Source organism: Cherax quadricarinatus, chromosome 51 (assembly GCF_038502225.1).
Source record: "Cherax quadricarinatus isolate ZL_2023a chromosome 51, ASM3850222v1, whole genome shotgun sequence".
In the NCBI taxonomy this organism is placed as follows: domain Eukaryota; kingdom Metazoa; phylum Arthropoda; class Malacostraca; order Decapoda; family Parastacidae; genus Cherax; species Cherax quadricarinatus.
Genome location: NC_091342.1, coordinates 7,467,050 through 7,489,886, shown reverse-complemented (window position 1 = coordinate 7,489,886; position 22,837 = coordinate 7,467,050). Strand labels below are relative to the sequence as shown.

The window sequence follows — 22,837 nt, the reverse complement described above, 5'->3', positions numbered from 1 at the left end:
GTAGTGTAAAGCACCCTTCTGGCAAGACAGTGATGGAGTGAATGATGGTGAAAGCTTTTCTTTTTCGGGCCACCCTGCCTTGGTGGGAATCGGCCAGTGTGATAATAAAAAAAAAATAATAAAATAATTGGTCTTTTTAATTTGTTTACCTTTAAATTATTACAGAAAATATTGGTCTTTTTATTTTGTACCTTAAGATTGTATTCATTAAGCCATTATAAAATTGTTTAAAGGTAAACAAATTAAGAAGACCAATATTTTCTGTAATTTTTAATTTAAAGGTAAACAAATTTTGTGCACATGCTTTAACTGCCTATTCTCACTTAACTATTATATTCATGGAAGTCATACAGTGCCTGGGGAAATAGAAGGCATTCAGGACCTATGCTCAAGAGCTTCTCATCAGCCTCAAGAAACCTCCCTTGAATGATTAGTAGACTGTGTTGCTTTCATATCACTATTATTGGAGCACTGAGTTGTGTGGGTTTAGTGCTTTGTTAATATACGTAATAATTACAATTGGTGTTTAAGTTTAGCTCTATTTTAGTAATGCTCTGTTCCATTTAATATAATAATACTCTTGGAAAGCTCCCAATTCTTACCTGGAGAGAGTTCCGGGGGTCAACGCCCCCGCGGCCCGGTCTGTGACCAGGCCTCCTTAGGTCAGTGTCCCAGGATGCAACCCACACCAGTTGACTAACACCCAGGTACCCATTTTACTGATGGGGAACATAGACAACAGGTTGAAAGAAACACGTCCAATGTTTCTACTCTGGCTGGGAATCGAACCCAGGCCCTCACCGTGTGAAGCGAGAGCGTTAACCACCAGCTCCACATGCTGAAAGGATGACCATAACAAAACTGGAATGCATAATCAAATTAAGCATTCAACCCAAAAGGGTCATACAGTACAGCAGGAGGGACCTGCTGTATTGTATGACCTGCTTCAAAGGTGGGACTTTCAACAAGGTCGGTGTAAATAAGTGTTGGGGTATTGGGGATGTTGAAACTGAATTCTGCATGCTCGCTGATACAGGACATTGTTAAAAGATATGGCGATCTGAAAATATAACCTAACAGCTGTCGCACAGCAGTTCCAAGCTGATATGTAGGCAGGATAGTGCAGTCTCCCAAACATGATGTTGATAGGAGTGGTTTATGGTGCAGGATGAAAGTGCACAGGGTGGATGCAAAAAATTATTAGGAAATCAAAGTAAGAGAGCCATGATTAAACATCTGAAAATCAGCATCAATCCTACATATACACAAGATACGTGTACTGACAAATAGTCGAGATGATCCAGAATAATTGAAGGAAACGAGGCAGCACATGACCCCCATGGCTTTAGCGCTTCCCAATGCAATGTCCAACTATTATATTTAGTAGAGGGGGATGGGCACTAAATCCCTAGGTCATACAGCCCCTGGGGCAATCAGGTTTAATCCTAGGAGAGCTGGTTCGATAACTTAAATGAAGGACCCCTCGCAGGCATCAGTTTGACTCGATGCACATTCAAATATGTCTTACTTATTGCTAATTTAATAAACCTTTATGCACTTCACCTAAGTGCATAGTATATGTTTCTTAACACTGAGAAATACTTCAAACATTTTGTGTAAAGTGAGCTGGCATCTTTTTATAGAAAATATCCTACAATCACATGCTGATACAAACTTACTCTTCATTTTTATACAAGTATAGTATTTAAGCACTGCCATGTATGTACTCCAATATAACTGTTTGTCCATTATACATTTGCTGGTCATCAAGAAGTGATTTTAATGTCTGGTCCATTGAGCCAAGCAGAGAACCATCTCTTTCATGGAAGAACATTAATTTATCTGCACCCAAAATATTATTGTCATTTTTCACCTGAAAAGAAAAGTACAATATTAACATTTATTAGGTATCCTTGAATGAGCATCTTTAAGTAGTTGCCTCAATTTTATTTTATTTCAAGGTTTTAGTGTATAATCTGTCCCATCTTCAAATCTTTAATACTGGTGTACTGTTCAAGGGAGAGCTCTTGATTCAGAACTTGAGCTACTCTCCACTGCAACTGATCAAACCTGAGTGCCTCCTGTTACCCATGCACTGTATGATCCCCTATGGGCTTAGCCGTTCCCATAAATATTGTGATGTAACGAGGTAGAAGTTCATAAAGGTACTACTTGTACCTGTACTCTTAGGCACTTGCATACATTCCATTGCTAAACCACTGCTCTCCTAAATAATGGACAAGGGGGTCACTAGCAGACCTACTTTACTATGCTAGGTGGGTCCTCAAACCCAACTTTAAACATTAGTATATTTGTCCAACCTACTGTTAAAGCTACCCAAGCTGTTAGATTCAATAAGGAGGAAAAGGTTACCAGCAATGAGTTGGTGAGTGGCAGCCACTTTAAGTGGCAAGTGGTTCAAAATTCAGGAAGGAAGGAAGGTTAATAGAGAAGATGTGAAGGTAGGAAATCGATTTTCTGTTCTCCAGGATGAGTACTTCAGTGGTTAGTGAGGTTAGAGGTACCACTGGTTCCCCTACTAATCAAAGTAAAAATATTCTGATTGTGGGAGACTCTCAGGTAAGATATATGGACCATGCTTTTTGTAACAGAGATGGGAAGGTCAGACAGAAGCTGTGCCTCCCAGGAGCTGGTGTTGGTGATATAGCAGCTTGGATAATATTGTCACATAATGGGAACAAGCCCATTATCTGTCTTAGTGCTGGTGGAAATGACATTGGGAATGGCAGGAGACAGGAGTTGCTGGATAAGTACAGGTCAGCCATAGATGTAGTCAGGTCTAAAGGAGGGATCCTGATCATATGTACCATCTTGCCTAGAAGGAGAGTGGGCAATGAATGGATGCCTAGGGCAATTTGTATAAATTGCTGGCCAGACAGGTACTGCAAGGAACTTGCAATCTCATTCATTTATAACTGGGACAAATTCTACGGTAAACATGATATGTATGCAAGGGATGGGGTTCATCTCTCTCGGGCTGAAGTGGTTGCATTAGCCAATTCGATTGAGGGGGTCATCAATGACTTGTCTAGGACTTTAACCCTTAAACTGTCCAAACGTAGATCTACATTTGCATGTGTAGTGCTCCAAACATAGATCTATGTTCGGAGCACTACGCATGCAAACGCAGATCTACGTTTGGACAGTTTAAGGGTTAAACTGAGAGATTATAGAGGTATGAGTGTTTGTGGAAAACAATGAGGCTGTGGTACTAGGGTTGAAAACAGCAGATATTACCAGGATACCCCAGGGATATGTTTAAAAGATAATCAAAACGAAGTTGCTAGTAAAGGCAAAGCAATTGTTCAACAGAGATAGTAGAGGGCAACTAGTGATTAGCTCCCTTAAGGGTTACTATACAAATAGTAGGAGTCTAAGAAATAAGATAGATGAGCTAAGATTACTTGCAAGTGGAGGTCATATAGCTATTATTGCTATAACGAAGACCTGTTTCAACTTGAAAGATGGAGAAATGTCTTCTGAATGCAACATAGAGTTATAAACTATTCCACAATGATAGGGTCAACAGGAAGGGTGGTGGAGTGGTGATGTATGTCAGAGATAATTTAAATTATTGTGTTAGACACGATATAAGATTAGAAACATCAGACCCAGAATCTGTTTGGCTACAATTTCTCGAGGGTCTTGAAAAATTAATTTTGGGCATGATTTATAGGCCCCCAAACCTTGATAGGGAGTGCAGTAAACTGCTATGGGATGAAATAGATAAGGCATCTTGATATGAAAATGTTGTGTTAATGGGAGATTTTAACTTTAGACAAATTGATTGGAACAATGTGACAGGAAATCTTGAGTCTAGTGACTTTCTTTATAAGGTTCAAGATTGCTTTTTAAAACAATTTGTGACAGAACCAACTAGAAGAAACAACAGCTTGACTTGGTTCTTGCCAACAAAGAATCAATAATTAATAATCTTGAAGTTAATGATGAGCTTGAGGAAAGCAGTCACAAATCACTTAATTTCAACATATCATGGAATTACCCAGATAACTGCAATCAAGTCTCTGTCCCAGACTTCTGCCTGGCCAACTTCATGGGACTGAGAAATTACCTGGGTGAGCTAATTTGGGATGACCTGGCCATGGGTCAGGTAGGTGGTGTTGGCTGCCAATATGATGTATTTCAGAGCATAGTTCTAGCTGCCCAGACAACTTTTGTTCTGAGTAAAGAAATTAGATCCAACAAAAATGATCCCAAATGGATGAACAATAGATTAAAACATCTCATTGGTCAAAAGAGAAGCATATCAAAGGAGGAAATGGGCATTTAAGAAATCAATATGTTTACTTAGATATTAAAAAAGGAATAAGACAAGTAAAAAGGGATTATGAGGCTAAAGTCACAAGGGATTCAAAGACTAACCTAAAAGGGTTCTTTCAGGTATACAGAAGTAAGATCAGGGACAAGATAGGCCCACCTAAGAATAACTCGGGTCAGATAACTGACAGTGATAAAGAAATGTGTGAACTTTTCAACACTTACTTCCTCTGTTTTTACTCGGAAAGATACTAGCAAAATAACAGAAATAATAAATTGTATAGTACAGGACGATAATACGCTATGCAGGATTGGGGTAACTAGTGACAGTCCTCAGACAAATAGAGAAATTAAAGCCTAATAAATCCCCCAGCCATGATGAACTGTTTGCAAAGGTTTTAAAGTAAAGAGGAACTTAGTATACCTTTGGCTGATCTTTTCAATATACATGTATCACTACAAACTGGCATAGTGCCAGACAAGTGGAAAATGTAATGCCTATTTACAAGGCAGGTGACAGGTCCTTAGCTTTGAACTATAGACAAGCCTTACCTCCATAGTAGGAAAATTTGTGGAATTAATAATTGCCGAGCCAATTTGTAGCCATCTTGAAAGGCATAAATTGATAAATGAATCTCAGCACAGTTTTACAAAGGGACGTTCTGTCTAAACAAATTTACTTTTTTCACTAAGATATTTGAGGAGGTAGATCATGGCATTGAATATGATATTGTGTATATGGACTTCGGTAAGGCTTTCGATAGAATTCCATATCAGAGGCTACTAAGGAAACTAGGCACATGGAATGGGAGGAGAAATTTTTTCCTGGGTAGAGGCATGGTTGACAAATAGGCAGCAGAGAGTTTGCATAAATGGGGATGAATCAGAATGGGGGCACGTCACAAGCGGTGTTCCACAGGGGTCAGTGTTGGGCCCCTTGTTCACAATTTACATAAATGACATAGATGAGGGAATAAACAGCAAAATGAGCAAATTTGCTGGTGACACCAAAATAGGCCGTCAAATTCATTCTAATGAGGACATTAGAGCACTCCAGGGTGATTTGAATAGACTGATGCAGTGGTCAGAAAAGTGGCAGATGCAGTTTAATACATATAGATAAATGCAAAGGTCTAAATGTTAGACAGGAAAATAACCATACCACATATACACTAAATAATGTAGATCTTAATATTACTGATTGTGGAAGGGATTTAGTTCTGGTTAGCAGTAATCTGAAACCAAGACAACAGTGCTTAAGTGTTCACAATAAAGCTAACAGAATCCTTGGCTTCATATCAAGAAGTATAAATAATAGAAGTCCTCAGGTTGTTCAACTCTATTTTTTTTTTTTTCAACAAGTCGGCCGTCTCCCACTGAGGCAGGGTGACCCAAAAAAGAAAGAAAATCCCCAAAAAGAAAATACTTTCATCATCATTCAACACTTTCACCACACTCACATATTATCACTGCTTTTGCAGAGGTGCTCAGAATACAACAGCTTAGAAGCATATACGTATAAAGATACACAACATATCCCTCCAAACTGCCAATATCCCAAACCCCTCCTTTAAAGTGCAGGCATTGTACTTCCCATTTCCAGGACTCAAGTCCGACTATATGAACATAACCGGTTTCCCTGAATCCCTTCACTAAATATTACCCTGCTCACACTCCAACAGATCGTCAGGTCCCAAGTATCATTCGTCTCCATTCACTCCTATCTAACACGCTCATGCACGCTTGCTGGAAGTCCAAGCCCCGTGCCCACAAAACCTCCTTTACCCCCTCTTTCCAACCCTTTCGAGGACGACCCCTACCCCTCCTTCCTTCCCCTATAGATTTATATGCTTTCCATGTCATTCTACTTTGATCCATTCTCTCTAAATGACCAAACCACCTCAACAACCCCTCTTCTGCCCTCTGACTAATGCTTTTATTAACTCCACACCTTCTCCTAATTTCCACACTCCGAATTTTCTGCATAATATTTACACCACACATTGCCCTTAGACAGGACATCTCCACTGCCTCCAACCGTCTCCTCGCTGCTGCATTTACCACCCAAGCTTCACATCCATATAAGAGTGTTGGTACTACTATACTTTCATACATTCCCTTCTTTGCCTCCATAGATAACGTTTTTTGACTCCACACATACCTCAACACACCACTCACCTTTTTTCCCTCATCAATTCTATGATTAACCTCATCCTTCATAAATCCATCCGCCGACACATCAACTCCCAAGTATCTGAAAACATTCACTTCTTCCATACTCCTCCTCCCCAATTTGATATCCAATTTTTCTTTATCTAAATCATTTGATACCCTCATCACCTTACTCTTTTCTATGTTCACTTTCAACTTTCTACCTTTACACACATTCTCAAACTCATCCACTAACCTTTGCAATTTTTCTTTAGAATCTCCCATAAGCACAGTATCATCAGCAAAAAGTAACTGTGTCAGTTCCAATTTTGAATTTGATTCCCCATAATTTAATCCCACCCCTCTCCCAAACACCCTAGCATTTACTTCTTTTACAACCCCATCTATAAATATATTAAACAACCATGGTGACATTACACATCCCTGTCTAAGACCTACTTTTACCGGGAAGTATTCTCCCTCTCTTCTACACACCCTAACCTGAGCCTCACTATCCTCATAAAAGCTCTTTACAGCATTTAGTAACTTACCACCTATTCCATATACTTGCTACATCTGCCACATTGCTCCTCTATCCACTCTATCATATGCCTTTTCTAAATCCATAAATGCAATAAAAACTTCCCTACCTTTATCTAAATACTGTTCACATATATGCTTCAATGTAAACACTTGATCTACACATCCCCTACCCACTCTGAAGCCTCCCTGCTCATCCGCAATCCTACATTCTGTCTTACCTCTAATTCTTTCAATTATAACCCTACCGTATACTTTTCCTGGTATACTCAGTAAACTTATTCCTCTATAATTTTTACAATCTCTTTTGTCCCCTTTCCCTTTATATAAAGGGACTATACATGCTCTCCGCCAATCCCTAGGTACCTTCCCCTCTTTCATACATTTATTAAACAAAAGTACCAACCACTCCAACACTATATCCCCCCCTGCTTTTAACATTTCTGTCATGATCCCATCAGTTCCAGCTGCTTTACCCCCTTTCATTCTACGTAATGCCTCACGTACCTCCACCACACTTACATTCTGCTCTTCTTCACTCCTAAAAGATGGTATACCTCCCTGGCCAGTGCATGAAATTACCACCTCCCTTTATTCCTCAACATTTAAAAGTTCCTCAAAATATTCTCTCCATCTACCTAATACCTCCCTCTCCCCATCTACTAACTCCCCTACTCTGTTTTTAACTGACAAATCCATACTTTCCCTAGGCTTTCTTAACTTGTTTAACTCACTCCAAAAATTTTTCTTATTTTCATTAAAATTTCTTGACAGTGCCTCTCCCACTCTTTCATCTGCTCTCCTTTTGCACTCTCTCACCACTCTCTTCACCTTTCTTTTACTCTCCATATACTCAACTCTATATATCTTTGGTTAAGTCACATTTAGATTATGCTGCACAGTTCTATCACTGTATTACAGAATGTATATAAATGCACTGGAAAACGTACAAAGAAGTATGACAAAGGTGACTTCATGTATCAGAAATCTTTCCTATGAGGATAGACTGAGGACCCTGAATCTGCACTCTCTAGAAAGGTGTAGAATTAGGGGGGATATGATTGAGGCGTATAAATGGAAAACAGGAATAAATAAAGGGGCTGTAAATAGCGTCCTAAAAATATCAAGCCTAGACAGGACTTGCAGCAATGGCTTTAAACTGGAAAAATTCAGATTCGGGAAGGATATAGGAAAGCACTGGTTTGGTAATAGTGTGGATGAGTGGAACAAACTCCCGAGTACCTTCATAGAAGCTAAGACGTCGTGTAGTTTTAAAAACAGGTTAAATAAATACACGAGTGGGTGTGAGTTGGACCTGACTAACTTGTGCTACTAGGTCAGATGCTGTGCTCCTTCCTTAAGTGAATGACCTGACTAGGTTAGGGTGTTGGCTTAAGCCGGTAAGAGAACTGGACCTGCCTCGCATGAGCCAGTAGGCCTGCTGCAGTGTTCCTTTCTTATGTTCTTAAGCAATTTATTCTACTGACAACACCTCTGTCAATAAACACCAGCAACCAAAATTTAAGGTAAAACCCAGGTGGTTTATTTTACTATTATAGCTCAGCACTGTATAACCCTTATGGGTTTAGTGTTTAGTTAGGATTAAAATACTATTATTATTTTAGCTACAGGTATATTATAAACCTCATTATATCCAACTAACCCTAATAGGGCCATTACCCTTTTCAAATATTTCAAGATCAACAGGTATCAGCAACCAGAATTTAATATGGTTTAGTAAAATAAAATTGGTTTACACAAGTTTTTTTTTTTTTTGAGCTGCAGGCATAATTTTATTACTGCATAAATATGCCTGGTAGATAAACATCAACCATCTCAATACTTTTCCAAATCAATAAGCAATAATGACTAATGCAAGATATGAATAATGAAATTTGAAACTTTTTTTTTTTTCTTTCTTCAAGTCCTTACTTCCACCTTGGATTTATACACTGTCTTGGCTATCCTATCCTGCTTCATCCTCTCTACATACCCAAACTACCCCACCAACCCATTCTCTGCCCTCTTGAGTAATGCCTTTGAAAACCCCGCACAATCTAATTTCTATGCTCTGTATTCTTTGCATAATACTGTACTGACACCACACATCATTTTCAAACATAACTTCACTGCTAACAGCCTCACTGGTATATTCATGCTCCTTTCCCATTTTGTCTCCACAGATAAGCTTCTCTCTCTCCACAGATATCTCAACACTCCACCTGGCCCATGGCCAGGCTCTGAGAGCATTAAGACTTGAAACTCATCAAAGGTATAACTGTCTCCCCTCATCTTTCACAGACCAACCTGCTGACTTCCCCACACACCTCAATTCTGTACACTGACTTCCTTCATTTTCCCTCTAATCTGTTATCCAATTTTTCATTGCCTAAACTTTTTGTTACTCTTATCACCTCTTAGGTCCTTTGTTGTACATTCCAAACTTGTATATGCTTACATTATATCTTATCTAATCATACCTTGGCAATATTAGCAGCAACATCTATGGCTTTTCCAACTGTCCAGTGTCGTGATACAAATATTGGTTGTTGTGTAGCATTATAACTCTGAGGAAGGAGAATCATAAGGTACACTCTCTCTTCCTGTGGCAAACTCTGATCACCAGATGACTTTTGCTTCAATTTCATCAACTGTACCTGCAAAATAAAAGAATTATTATTGTTTAGAGACACCGGCTGTCTCCCACCAAAGTAAGGCAGCCCCAAAAAAGAGGAAACACTATCATAACTCACCCCATCACTGTCTTGCCTGAGGTATACCATCATCACAGCTCAGATGCCCCTCCAACCTACAACACCCCACCCGTTCAGAGTGTAGGCACTGTACTTTCCACTTCCAGAACTCAAGTCCTGCTAACTTGTTTCCCTGAATCCCTTCATAAATGTTATCCTTCTCACCCCAACAGCATGTCAAGTCATAAAAACCACTTGCCTCCACTCACTTCTATCCAATACTCACACATGCCTGGTGAATGTCCAAGCCCCCTTGTATACAAAACCTCCTTTACTCCCTCCCTCCAACCTTTCTTAAGACGAACTCCACTCCTTCCCTCCACTACAGATTCATACACCTTCAAAATCATCCTATTTTGCTCCTCTCTAAATGTCAAAACCACATCAATGCCCCTCCTCAGCCCTCTGCATAATACTATCCTCCCTACCTTCACAAGCCCCTACACCTGCTGACCAACATATTTCTTTTAGGACTACCCACATACTGCTTATTTCTACCTTTCCAAAACTACCACACATTGACTTCACTGACCACCCTAGCCCAAAGCCAATGTCTGCTGCTGTTGTCTTACTTTTTTCTGATAATGGATTTATTGCAGTGGAATATCAGAATACAGTGGAAATTTCATGCTCCATAAACTTACACAGATGCTTTGCTTTCCATATGTTAGTTGATAGTAGCTGCACCTAATGGCATTCATGTCTGTATGCTCCAACATTTAAATAAGAACATAAGAAAGGGGGAACACTGCATAAGGCCTACTAACCCATACTTGGCATATCCTTGTCAAACCCAAACCCACTAACAAAAATATTTGCCCAATCCATTATCAATGTTACCCAAGGAATAAGCTTTGATAACCCTATTAACTTTTCCATGGGGAAGTGGAACAGAATTCTTCCTCCATAAGCCATGCGTGTCGTAAGGGGGCGACTAAAACCCCAGGAGCAAGGGGCTAGTAACCCCTTCTCCTGTATACATTACTAAAGCTAAAAAGAAAAACTTGTTTTTCTTTTTGGGCCACCCTACTTCAGTGGGATATGGCCAGTTTGTTGAAAGAAGAAAGAACCCCATTAACTCAAATCCAATCCCTCTCACACGTGTACTTATCTATGGTGCTTGCTTGGTCCCAGGGGATTCTCCCTCTGCAATAAAAAAACCACTGTTGTCCCCCCTTTTCATAAGACAGGTACTTTAGGCCATGATGCCTCTAATTACAGACAATGCCCTGAGCTTTCTAAGTTGTTAGAACACGTGGTCCCCTCAAGAGAGGTTCCTTGATGCTGGTGAGGGGCTCTTGATCAAGGGAATTGGATCTGTGCTCAAGTTCCCTGAATTAAGCCTGGAAGGGATTAAAATTTAAAAATACTGTGTATGATTAATTAATTTCCGAAGGTGGGATGCTGTGAGTATAGCTATTACTGTAACTATAAATTCAGCAGATGATATACATCTAATTACAGGGATATACACATTTTACCATCATTTCATAATAAAACAAGCACTAAACCCATATGGCTCATGCAGTGCTGTATGACTACTACAATAATAAAATACCCATATTTTATAATACACTGTACTAAAAAATAATATCCAACCTTGGCTGATAATTTGTCTGACTTCCTTCCTTGTCCTCCCTTAGCTGGTGTAGAGTCCAGACTTTCAGTAATTTTCTGAATTTTAACAGCTGCTTCAGCCATTGAATTTTCTGGAGGCTTGTGAGCTGCACATCCATGATCAATCTAAGAAAAATGAATACATTTGAAATTATACAGTTTTTACTAGCTTCAAAATAAGCACAATGATCTGAGTGATGACAGTGGAAATGGTTTACATGTAGGTGTTCAAAATTAAGTATGACAACTGTTAATCACATAAAGTGGTAGGAAGCTAATGCTCAACCCCCTGCAAACTAAAATAGGCAAGCAGCTAATTCCACATCACACTCGAAAACTGGCAGCTTTACCCATAAATAATTTTGATATGTTCTTTATTTTCTGTAACTTCCATATCTTTTCAGTACCACTGTTTTCAGATGTACTGTACATTCCACTTCTATTGGGGAGTTGCTAAATAATCCTTACAGGCTTAACATTTTTTCATAATTTTTTTTTAACATGCTGGCCGTCTCCCACTGACGCAGGGTGACCCCCCCCCCACAAAAAAAAAAAAAAAAAAATCAACTCTTTCACCATCATATCCACTAGGAATTTTTATTGACCTAAGAAAAGCTTTTGACACAGTAGACCACGGCATCCTACTCCACAAACTTGACCATTATGGTATAAGAGGCCATGCGCTTGCATATTTCAAATCTTACCTTACTAATAGGTATCAGTATGTCACCATTAACCCTTTGACTGTTTTCGACGTATAAATACGTCTTACAAGCCAATGTTTCTGACGTATATATACAGTGGACCCCCGGTTAACGATATTTTTTCACTCCAGAAGTATGTTCAGGTGCCAGTACTGACCGAATTTGTTCCCATAAGAAATATTGTGAAGTAGATTAGTCCATTTCAGACCCCCAAACATACACGTACAAACGCACTTACATAAATACACTTACATAATTGGTCACATTCGGAGGTAATCGTTATGCGGGGGTCCACTGTACTCAATAATTACTCAATAATGCTAAAGTAGGAGAAACTTTTAAAGAGGGTGTGGTAGGTAAGTTTGGGGTGCCAGGTGTAAATGATAATGGGAGCCCTTTGATTGAACTTTGTATAGAAAGGGGTTTAGTTATAGGTAATACATATTTTAAGAAAAAGAGGATAAATAAGTATACAAGATATGATGTAGGGCAAAAATGACAGTAGTTTGTTGGATTATGTATTGGTAGATAAAAGACTGTTGAGTAGACTTCAGGATGTACATGTTTATAGAGGGGCCACAGATATATCAGATCACTTTCTAGTTGTAGCTACACTGAGAGTAAAAGGTAGATGGGATACAAGGAGAATAGAAGCATCAGGGAAGAGAGAGGTGAAGGTTTATAAACTAAAAGAGGAGGCAGTTAGGGTAAGATATAAACAGCTATTGGAGGATAGATGGGCTAATGAGAGCATAGGCAATGGGGTCGAAGAGGTATGGGGTAGGTTTAAGAATGTAGTGTTAGAGTGTTCAGCAGAAGTTTGTGGTTACAGGAAAGTGGGTGCGGGAGGGAAGAGGAGCGATTGGTGGAATGATGATGTAAAGAGAGTAGTAAGGGAGAAAAAGTTAGCATATGAGAAGTTTTTACAAAGTAGAAGTGATGCAAGGAGGGAAGAGTATATGGAGAAAAAGAGAGAGGTTAAGAGAGTGGTGAAGCAATGTAAAAAGAGAGCAAATGAGAGAGTGGGTGAGATGTTATCAGCAAATTTTGTTGAAAATAAGAAAAAGTTTTGGAGTGAGATTAACAAGTTAAGAAAGCCTAGAGAACAAATGGATTTGTCAGTTAAAAATAGGAGAGGCGAGTTATTAAATGGAGAGTTAGAGGTATGGAGGAGGTGAATGTATTCAGATATTTGGGAGTGGACGTGTCAGCGGATGGGTCTATGAAAGATGAGGTGAATCATAGAATTGATGAGGGGAAAAGAGTGAGTGGTGCACTTAGGAGTCTGTGGAGACAAAGAACTTTGTCCTTGGAGGCAAAGAGGGGAATGTATGAGAGTATAGTTTTACCAACGCTCTTATATGGGTGTGAAGCATGGGTGATGAATGTTGCAGCGAGAAGAAGGCTGGAGGCAGTGGAGATGTCATGTCTGAGGGCAATGTGTGGTGTGAATATAATGCAGAGAATTCGTAGTTTGGAAGTTAGGAGGAGGTGCGGGATTACCAAAACTGTTGTCCAGAGGGCTGAGGAAGGGTTGTTGAGGTGGTTCGGACATGTAGAGAGAATGGAGCGAAACAGAATGACTTCAAGAGTGTATCAGTCTGTAGTGGAAGGAAGGCGGGGTAGGGGTCGGCCTAGGAAAGGTTGGAGAGAGGGGGTAAAGGAGGTTTTGTGTGCGAGGGGCTTGGACTTCCAGCAGGCATGCGTGAGCGTGTTTGATAGGAGTGAATGGAGACAAATGGTTTTTAATACTTGACGTGCTGTTGGAGTGTGAGCAAAGTAACATTTATGAAGGGGTTCAGGGAAACCGGCAGGCCGGACTTGAGTCCTGGAGATGGGAAGTACAGTGCCTGCACTCTGAAGGAGGGGTGTTAATGATGCAGTTTAAAAACTGTAGTGTAAAGCACCCTTCTGGCAAGACAGTGATGGAGTGAATGATGGTGAAAGTTTTTCTTTTTCGGGCCACCCTGCCTTGGTGGGAATCGGCCAGTGTGATAAAAAAAAAAATAAATCTAGTGGCTTCAAATCAAGCGGGAGAAAGGTGGTAGGCCCACATGTGAGAGAATGGGTCTGTGTGGTCAGTGTGCACCACATAAAAAAAATCCTGCAGCACACACTGCGTAATGAGAAAAAAAAAACTGATCGTTTTTTGGAATAAAATGCCGAATTTGAGGTGTATTTTCGTATAGTATTTACCGTTGTATTCGCGTTTTCATGGTCTTAGGTGATAAAATGGAAAACATATTACAGAAATATAGATGATTTTCATTACTTTGACAATGAAAACGACCTTGAAACTGAGCTCAAAGTAGCGGAAATGTTTGATTTTTACCAATGTTCAGGAGTAAATAAATCACACCACACGTCCAATACACGTCAACTGGGGAGTCTAATATTCTTTCACTAGTGCACTGATATTATTAATACCATTTTTACAGTAATGAAGTAGTCTGCATAACAGTAAATTTTGTATTTTTTTGTATGAATAAAAAATCAAAATAGAAAGCAATAATAATATAAGAGGGGCCTAGAGATGTGACTAATGAACAGAGCATATGTTATTTTAGTGCCACGAATGTCTACCTTGTTTATTCTGGACCCTATTTTGAAATTGGCATCTTTTTTAGTTTGTGTGAAATTGGCCAAATTGCCAATTTCTGACCACCATATTGGGTAGTCCAAATTAGTAAATGGGAGGTTTCTTGTACTCAGCTGATAGATAAAATGGAGTTCTAAAGAAATAGCTATGAGTTTGGTCAACTGGAACAATGGAATTGGCTGAAAATAGGGCTCAAAGTCGGCGAAATCGCCGATACGCATATGTCGCCGAGACCGTTAACTTCGCGGGAGCATAATTCCATGAGTTTTCGACCAAATTTCGAACTTTTGGTGTCATTACCATCGGGAAAAGATTCTCTATCATTTCATAAGAAAAAATAATTGTTTTTTTTTCAAAAATTGAGCGACATAGAATGACAGTTTCAGAGAGGGGCCTGAAACAGTCAAAGGGTTAAAGACACAGCATCAACAACACAGCCACTTGATACCGGAGTTCCGCAGGGAAGTGTCCTTGGTCCCCTGCTCTTCCTCATATACATCAATGATCTTCCAAACGTATCTCAACACCTGAACCCCATTCTCTTTGCTGACGACACGACTTATGTCATCTCTCACCCTAATCTTGCCACCCTCAACACCATTGTTAATGAGGAGCTGATCAAAATATCGACTTGGATGACAGCCAATAAACTTACGCTTAACACTGACAAAACCTACTACATTATGTTTGGTAGCAGAGCAGGAGATGCGCAAATTAACATTAAGATCGACAACACTCTAATTGCCAGGCATAATGAGGGCAAATTCCTAGGCCTATACCTTGACAACAACCTGACTTCAGCACCCATATCCAACACATAACCAAAAAAGTATCCAAAACGGTTGGGATCCTCTCCAAGATATGATACTACGTGCCACAAACTTCCCTTCTCACACTATACCATTCACTTATATATCAGTACCTCACCTATGCTATCTGTGCTTGGGGTTCAACTGCAGCAACACACCTAAAGCCAATAATAGCCCAACAAAAAGCCGCAGTAAGAACAATCACTAAATCCCATCCCTGGCAACACCCCCCCCCACTCTTCATAGATCTAAACTTACTCCCTGTTCAGTACATCCACACTTACTACTGTGCAATCTACATCTACAGGACCTTAAATTCCAATATTGACCTTGACCTAAAACGCTTTCTTGATAGTTGTGACAGAACCCACAGGCACAACACCAGACACAAACATCTCTATGACATTCCCCGTGTCCGACTAAACCTTTACAAAAATTCAATGTATGTCAAAGGCCCTAAAATCTGGAACACCCTACCTGAAAATTCTAAAACTGCAGACACATTCATCACCTTCAAAACTACCATCAGAAAACATCTTATCTCCCTGATACACCCTGTCAACTAATTACACGAATACCACCTGGTGGTTAACACTTACACTCACTCACCCATTTGACCATAAACAGAAATATCAATCTCAATCTCAAAATAATGAATCTTAACTAGTCATAAGTTGGCCTGTGATACTCCAATACTGAAACTATGTATAGTGCCAAAACAAAAGCATTCACATTGCTAAACTCACAAACTAGTATTTAGTCACTTAGCCATAATACCAACTTACCTCATAATTTTGTAATATTTTAAACTTAAGATTTAATCTAAGTCTGCCCGAAATGCCTAGCCATGCTAGGTGTTCTAGTGGTACACTCCGTAATTATTATTTTACTACATGAAAACCACACAATAACCAAATTCTGTAAACTCAGCATTGTAATCCTTATAGAGAATAAACTTTGAATTCACACATAATCATTGTCTTTGCAGACACACACAGTTATGACAGCTTAGATGTCACTGTAAACAGCTAATATCCCAAACCAGTCCTTTAAAGTGCAGGCAGGCTAATGGTTTCTGTGAATCCCTTCACAAGATATTACCCTGCTCACACTCCAACAGCTCATCAAGTCCCAAAAACCATTTGTCTCCGCTCACTCCTAACACACTCACACATGCCTGCTGTAAGTCTAACCTCTTGCACACAAAACCTTTTAACCCCCTCCTCTCCATCCTTTCCTAGGATGACCCTTATCCCTCCCTCCCTCTACTACAGATTGATACACCCTCCAAGTCAACCTGTTTTTCTCCAACCTTTCCAAATGACCAAACCACCTCAACAACCCCTCCCCACCCCTCTGAATAATACTTTTAGTAACTCTACACCTCCTCCTAATTTCCACAAATTGAATTCTCTGCATAATATTCACAACACATTGCCCTTAGACACAACATCTCCACTGTCTCCAGCCACCTCATCAAAATGTTCACAACCCATGCTTCACACCCATATAAGCGTGTTGGTACCACTATACTCTCATACATTCCCTTCTTCGCCTCCATGGATAATGTTCTTTTTCTCCACAGATACCTCAATGCACCACCTACCTTTTTTCCTTCATCATTTCTATGGTTTACCTCATCCTTCATAAACCCATCTGCCAAGAGGTCTACTCCCATACCCTTCTTCCATACTCCCTCCCTCCAGCTTGATATCCAGTTTTTCCCTACCTAACTTGCTTGATACCTCAACTTTCTTCCTTTACACACCCTATAAATAAATACAGTGGAATCTCGGTTTTCGTATGCCCTAGTTTGTATGCAAAACTATAGTTATTCTCTATAAAATGTATTTTTTGTTAATATTCCCCATAAGAAATAATGTAAATCCAATTAATCCATTCCAGACACCCAAAAATATTAAAAAAAAATACATTTTATAGAGAATAATTATAGTTTTGCATACAAACTAGGGCATACGAAAGCCGAGGTTCCACTGTACTGAAGAAAAATGAACAAAACATCTAATACAGTTTTCACAAACAGGGAAAATATCACTGGGACTGAAATTATTTTGATAACTGACACCTAAATCCTTAGTATAGATTCCTCACTTGTCAAATAACCCTGAGTTATTCTCAATCATACCTGATGTCTGTGGGCAAGGCAGAAGTTATTGGAACAGCCTGGACAGATTACTGGTGCAAGTTCTCCACTCTTGCAGCCTGGATGCTGGCATGGGTACCTGTAATTAACATCTGACACCTGCAAAAGTATAAGCAGGATTTTAAAATATTTTTTTTTTTAACAAGTTGGCCATATCCCACCAAAGCAGTGTGACCCAAAAAGAAAGAAAATCCCCAAAAAGAAAATACTTTCATCATCAATCAACACTTTCACCTCACTCACACATAATCACTGTTTTTGTAGAGGTGCTCAGAATACAACAGTTTAAAAGCATATACGTATAAAGACTTTTAATATTAAAGTTGTATTCAAAAATCTTGATACAGTAAAAAAACTTTTGATAAAGAATTCCCCCCAAAATGCTGATGGATGTGTCTATAAGATTCCTTGTAAAATTTGCGATAAAGTTTATTACGGTCAAACTGGTAAAAATCTCGAACTAAGATTAAAACAACATAAATATAGCATTAGAACTGGACAAGATTCCAATGCTCTATTTATTCATGTAAGAGACTTTAACCATCCAATTGATTTTCAAAAAGTTGAGAAAGTAGTATCTAGCAAGTCCATGGTCGACAGGAATATAATTGAATCTTGTTTCATAAAAAGCAGTTTTGACAATAATATGAATATTTCCTTTGGTTTATATAAATTAGATCCATTTATAATTAATAGAATTTGGGAAGAATTTAATAATACACTGGACAAATAATTTTTAAATTTTCTTGGGTAGAATAGCTTGGGGGTGAGTTGTGCAAAGGACCTATCCAAGTTGGCTCGCCGCGCGTCACGTGTTTAACCGTTGTGGGATCTGATAGTGAGGTGCTGGCCGGACCCCTTATATAGCTTCCTTGGATGCTTCACTTTCATAGTTCCTTGATAATGTGAGTAGTCACGAAAGCGCTTGGAATTTCTCTATTCTTTCAGAGTGGTTGTTTTGCGTATAAAGATACGTACACAACATATCCCTCCAAACTGCCAATATCCCAAACCCCTCCTTTAAAGTGCAGGCATTGTACTTCCCATTTTCAGGACTCAAGTCCAGCTATATAAAAATAACTGGTTTCCCTGAATCCCTTCACTATATATTACCCTGCTCATACTCCAACAGCTCGTCCGGTCCCAAATACCATTCGTCTCCATTCACTTCTATCTAACACGCTCATGCACGCTTGCTGGAAGTCCAAGCCCCTTGCCCACAAAACCTCCTTTACCCCCTCCCTCCACCCTTTTCGAGGACAACCCCTACCCCGCCTTCCTTCCCCTACAGATTTATATGCTCTCCATGTCATTCTACTTTGATCCATGCTAGGTGTTCTAGTGGTACACTCTGTAATTATTATTTTACTACATGTAAACCACACAATAGCCAAATTCTGTAAACTCAGCATTGTAATCCTTATAGAGAATAAACTTTGAATTTGAATTTGAATTCTCTCTAAATGACCAAACCACCTCAACAACCCCTCTTCAGCCCTCTGACTAATACTTTTATTAACTCCACACCTTCTCCTAACTTCCACACTCCGAATTTTCTGCATAATATTTACATCACACACTGCCCTTAGATAGGACATCTCCACTGCCTCCAACTGTCTCCTCACTGCAGCATTTACAACCCAAGCTTCACACCCATATAAGAGTGTTGATACCACTACACTTTCATACACTCCCTTCTTTGCCTCCATAGATAACGTTTTTTATCTCCACATATACCTCAACGCACCACTCATCTTTTTTCCTTCATCAATTCTATGATTAACGTCATCCTTCATAAATCCATCCGCTGACATGTCAACTCCCAAATATTTGAAAACATTCACTTCTTCCATACTCCTCCTCTCCAATTTGATATCCAACTTTTCTTTATCTAAATCATTTGATACCCTCATCACCTTACTCTTTTCTATGTTCACTTTCAACTTTCTACCTTTACACACTCTCCCAAACTCATCCACTAACCTTTGCAATTTTTCTTTAAAATCTCCCATAAGCACAGTATCATCAGCAAAAAGTAACTGTCAATTCCCATTTTGTATTTGATTCCCCATAATTTAATCCCACCCCTCTCCCAAACACCCTAGCATTTACTTCTTTTACAACCCCATCTATAAATATATTAAACAACCATGGTGACATTATACATCCCTGTCTAAGACCTACTTTTACCAGGAAGTAGTCTCCCTCTCTTCTACACACCCTAACCTGAGCCTCACTATCCTCATAAAAACTTTACAGCATTTAGTAACTTACTACCTATTCCATATACACTTGCAACATCTGCCACATTGCTCCTCTATCCACTCTATCATATGCCTTTTCTAAATCCATAAATGCAATGAAAACTTCCCCACCCTTATCTAAATACTGTTCACGTATACGCTTCAATGTAAACACTTGATCTTCACATCCCCTACCCACTCTAAAACCACCTTGCTCATCTGCAATCGTACATTCTGTCTTACCTCTAATTCTTTCAACAATATCCCCACCGTACAGTTTTCCTGGTATACTCTGTAAACTAATTCCTCTATAATTTTACAATCTCTTTTGTCCCCCTTCCCTTTATATAAAGGAACTATACATGCTCTCTGCCAATCCCTAGGTACCTTTCCCTCTTTCATACATTTATTAAACAAACATACCAACCACTCTAACACTATATCCCCCCTGCTTTTAACATTTCTGTCATGATCCCGTCAGTTCCAGCTGCTTTACCCCCTTTCATTCTACCTAATGCCTCGTGGACCTCCCCCACACTCACATACTGCTCTTCTTCACTCCTAGAAGTTGTTGGCTAGGATACCCCACTGTAGAGGAGAGGCATATTATGAAATGAGAATATATACACAGTATAGTCTAAAAAGTGTAGCTATTACTTCTTGAATACAGTAATGTATGACCTTCATTGCAACAATGAATGATAATTTTTTTTTATTATACACTTGGTGTACATGCTGGCAACTGATAAAAAAAGTGAGTAGTGAATAAGGGTCAAACACTGAGGACATGTTGTATGGTTAGGTTGAATCAAGCCACAAGTCACTCCTCCATCACTATCATTATTAGTAAAGTCACTCCTCCATCACTATCATTATTAGTAAAGTTTTGGAGATAACTCTGCCCCACTGCACTGCATGACCTAATAATCATCCCTCTCCCTCTTGCTACCCATTACCCCTGCATCCTTCCCAGCCCAGAGGTGCTGTATAACCCTTGTAGGTTTAGTGCTTTTTTTTATAATAACAATAATTGGAGATAAGTGACTTACTTAAATTATATACTCCTGAATGGAATGAGATAAAGTAAATAAAAAGTATTAATTTGAATTGGATTAAAACACTTCACTGTTCATTAAGGAAGGAGGCAACAATGCTGCTACAAAATGCACACTGTACTGTATATACGTATTAAAAATTTAATTACTGAATTCCTTATTTTACTGTTCAAATTTATATAATGAATATACAGTTCCAATGCCTTCTTCACCATAGATGATACTTAAATTATCAACACCTGTATGAAAACAAAAGTAAACACCTGTAGAAGAATTTTCAGTCTAACCTAACAATACCAGTATCTGAGCACCAATCAGTGTTGCAATCAGCAGCTACTTTTTTTCTCCATACTTTACTCTGTAGCTATGCACTTCCCATACCTTCTACGCAAGACTACATCTATATTAAAACTGGGAGAGAATGCACAGTGGTGAACCCATATGCATCACCACAATGTGCTATGATTAGCAACCACTGATACTGTACCATCAGGCATTCCATACCTTCTCATAACCCATAAGTTTAAATGTTCTACACCTGTAAATACACTATATGTATACATGTATAAGCTAGAGGCTTCAACATCCAAGAGCCTTGTGTGAGCATGTTAAATAGTAGTGAATGGAAGGAAGTGTTTATATGGTTTGACATGCTGTTGGAGTGTGAGCAGGGGTAACATTAATGAAGGGATTTGGGAAAACTGGTTAGCTGGACTTATGTCTGAAGGTATAAGTACAGTGCCTGCATCTTGAAGGGTTCAGCATTGTATGACCCTTGTGGATTTAGTGCTTAATTATGATAATAATAATAATAATAATGCACCCTGAAGGAGGGGTTGGGATAGTGCTGTTTGGAGGATCATCTAAACTGTGATGTTGGTGCTCTTCTGGCAAGAGAATAATTGAATGAGTGGCAGTGACAGTGTTTTCCTGTCTGTCGAGTCAACCTACCTCAGTGGAAGATGGCCAGTGTTTAAAAGAGACACACCCTATTGAAGCCTCTCTTGCTAAGCAGGATGTAACTCCCAAAAACTGACTAATACCTAGGTACCCATTTACTGCCAGGTGTACAGGGGTGGTAAACATAGGGAGACTTACCCATACATTTCATACTCCCAGGTATTTAGCTCAAGAACACTCTGTTGCCAGACAAATTCAGTAAAGCAATTAATATCAATACTAAGAAAATTAACTTGTTAAAAGCTATTGGAGAAAACTTTAGATGACAGTTTTACCAACCTGTAGTTTGAGTCTGCTGTAATCTCCAGAGCATTGGTGATCTTGAGGCAAGAAATGACGAGTGCAGAAAGTGTTACTGCAAAACTGACACTTAATTGGAAGAAAATCCAACTGTTGGCATGAAGATTCTTGACAGTATTTGCCTAAGTTTGGAAGTTCCATATTTTTATGTACTGTACTGTATTTTGGTTTACTTAGGTGTTAAATCCTAATGCAGAATTTGAACAAAACCTTTACTAATGAATATGGTTGTGATAATGAACTAAGTAAAAAACTGCCCCCCCAAAAAAATGAGTTACATAAAACACTAGTTTGTGATATTCTGTGCCTGAGAATCTGTAAGATTTGAAAGCATGAGATCAGTCCACTTGTGCTCTTGCTGTCGAAGTGTCTGGTTTGGTGTGGTGGTATCTGGTTCAGGGTCTGGAAGTTCTAGTACTGGCACAGCAATATCGTCACTGGGTAAACGATCCATGCGCCATCCCGAATCCACAAGCGCTAAAAGGCGACCATCTAATTGTACTTGGGAGTCCATATGCACACTTGCTGATTCTGAAATAAAAATTAATGTCACTTATAAGACAGGGTCACAAACAATTAACAATGATCCTAAAGTAAAATTACAATTGATCATCAACTAGTCAGCTTCTTCAGGGATGAGGGT

At 39.2% G+C, this 22,837-nt stretch overlaps 1 protein-coding gene across 1 annotated transcript; it reads right to left on the bottom strand.

Annotated features, from left to right (window-relative positions):
* Positions 1-255: 255 nt before the first annotated feature.
* On the bottom strand, positions 256-22,484 carry LOC128694697 (AN1-type zinc finger protein 1). Its single transcript, XM_053784944.2, has 5 exons — positions 22,174-22,484; positions 17,619-17,735; positions 11,343-11,486; positions 9,471-9,647; positions 256-1,873 (listed from the first exon to the last, which is right to left on the bottom strand). The coding sequence occupies exons 1-5, from the start codon at positions 22,333-22,335 to the stop codon at positions 1,706-1,708; spliced, it is 768 nt and encodes a 255-aa protein (XP_053640919.1). The 5' UTR covers positions 22,336-22,484; the 3' UTR covers positions 256-1,705.
* Positions 22,485-22,837: the final 353 nt, after the last annotated feature.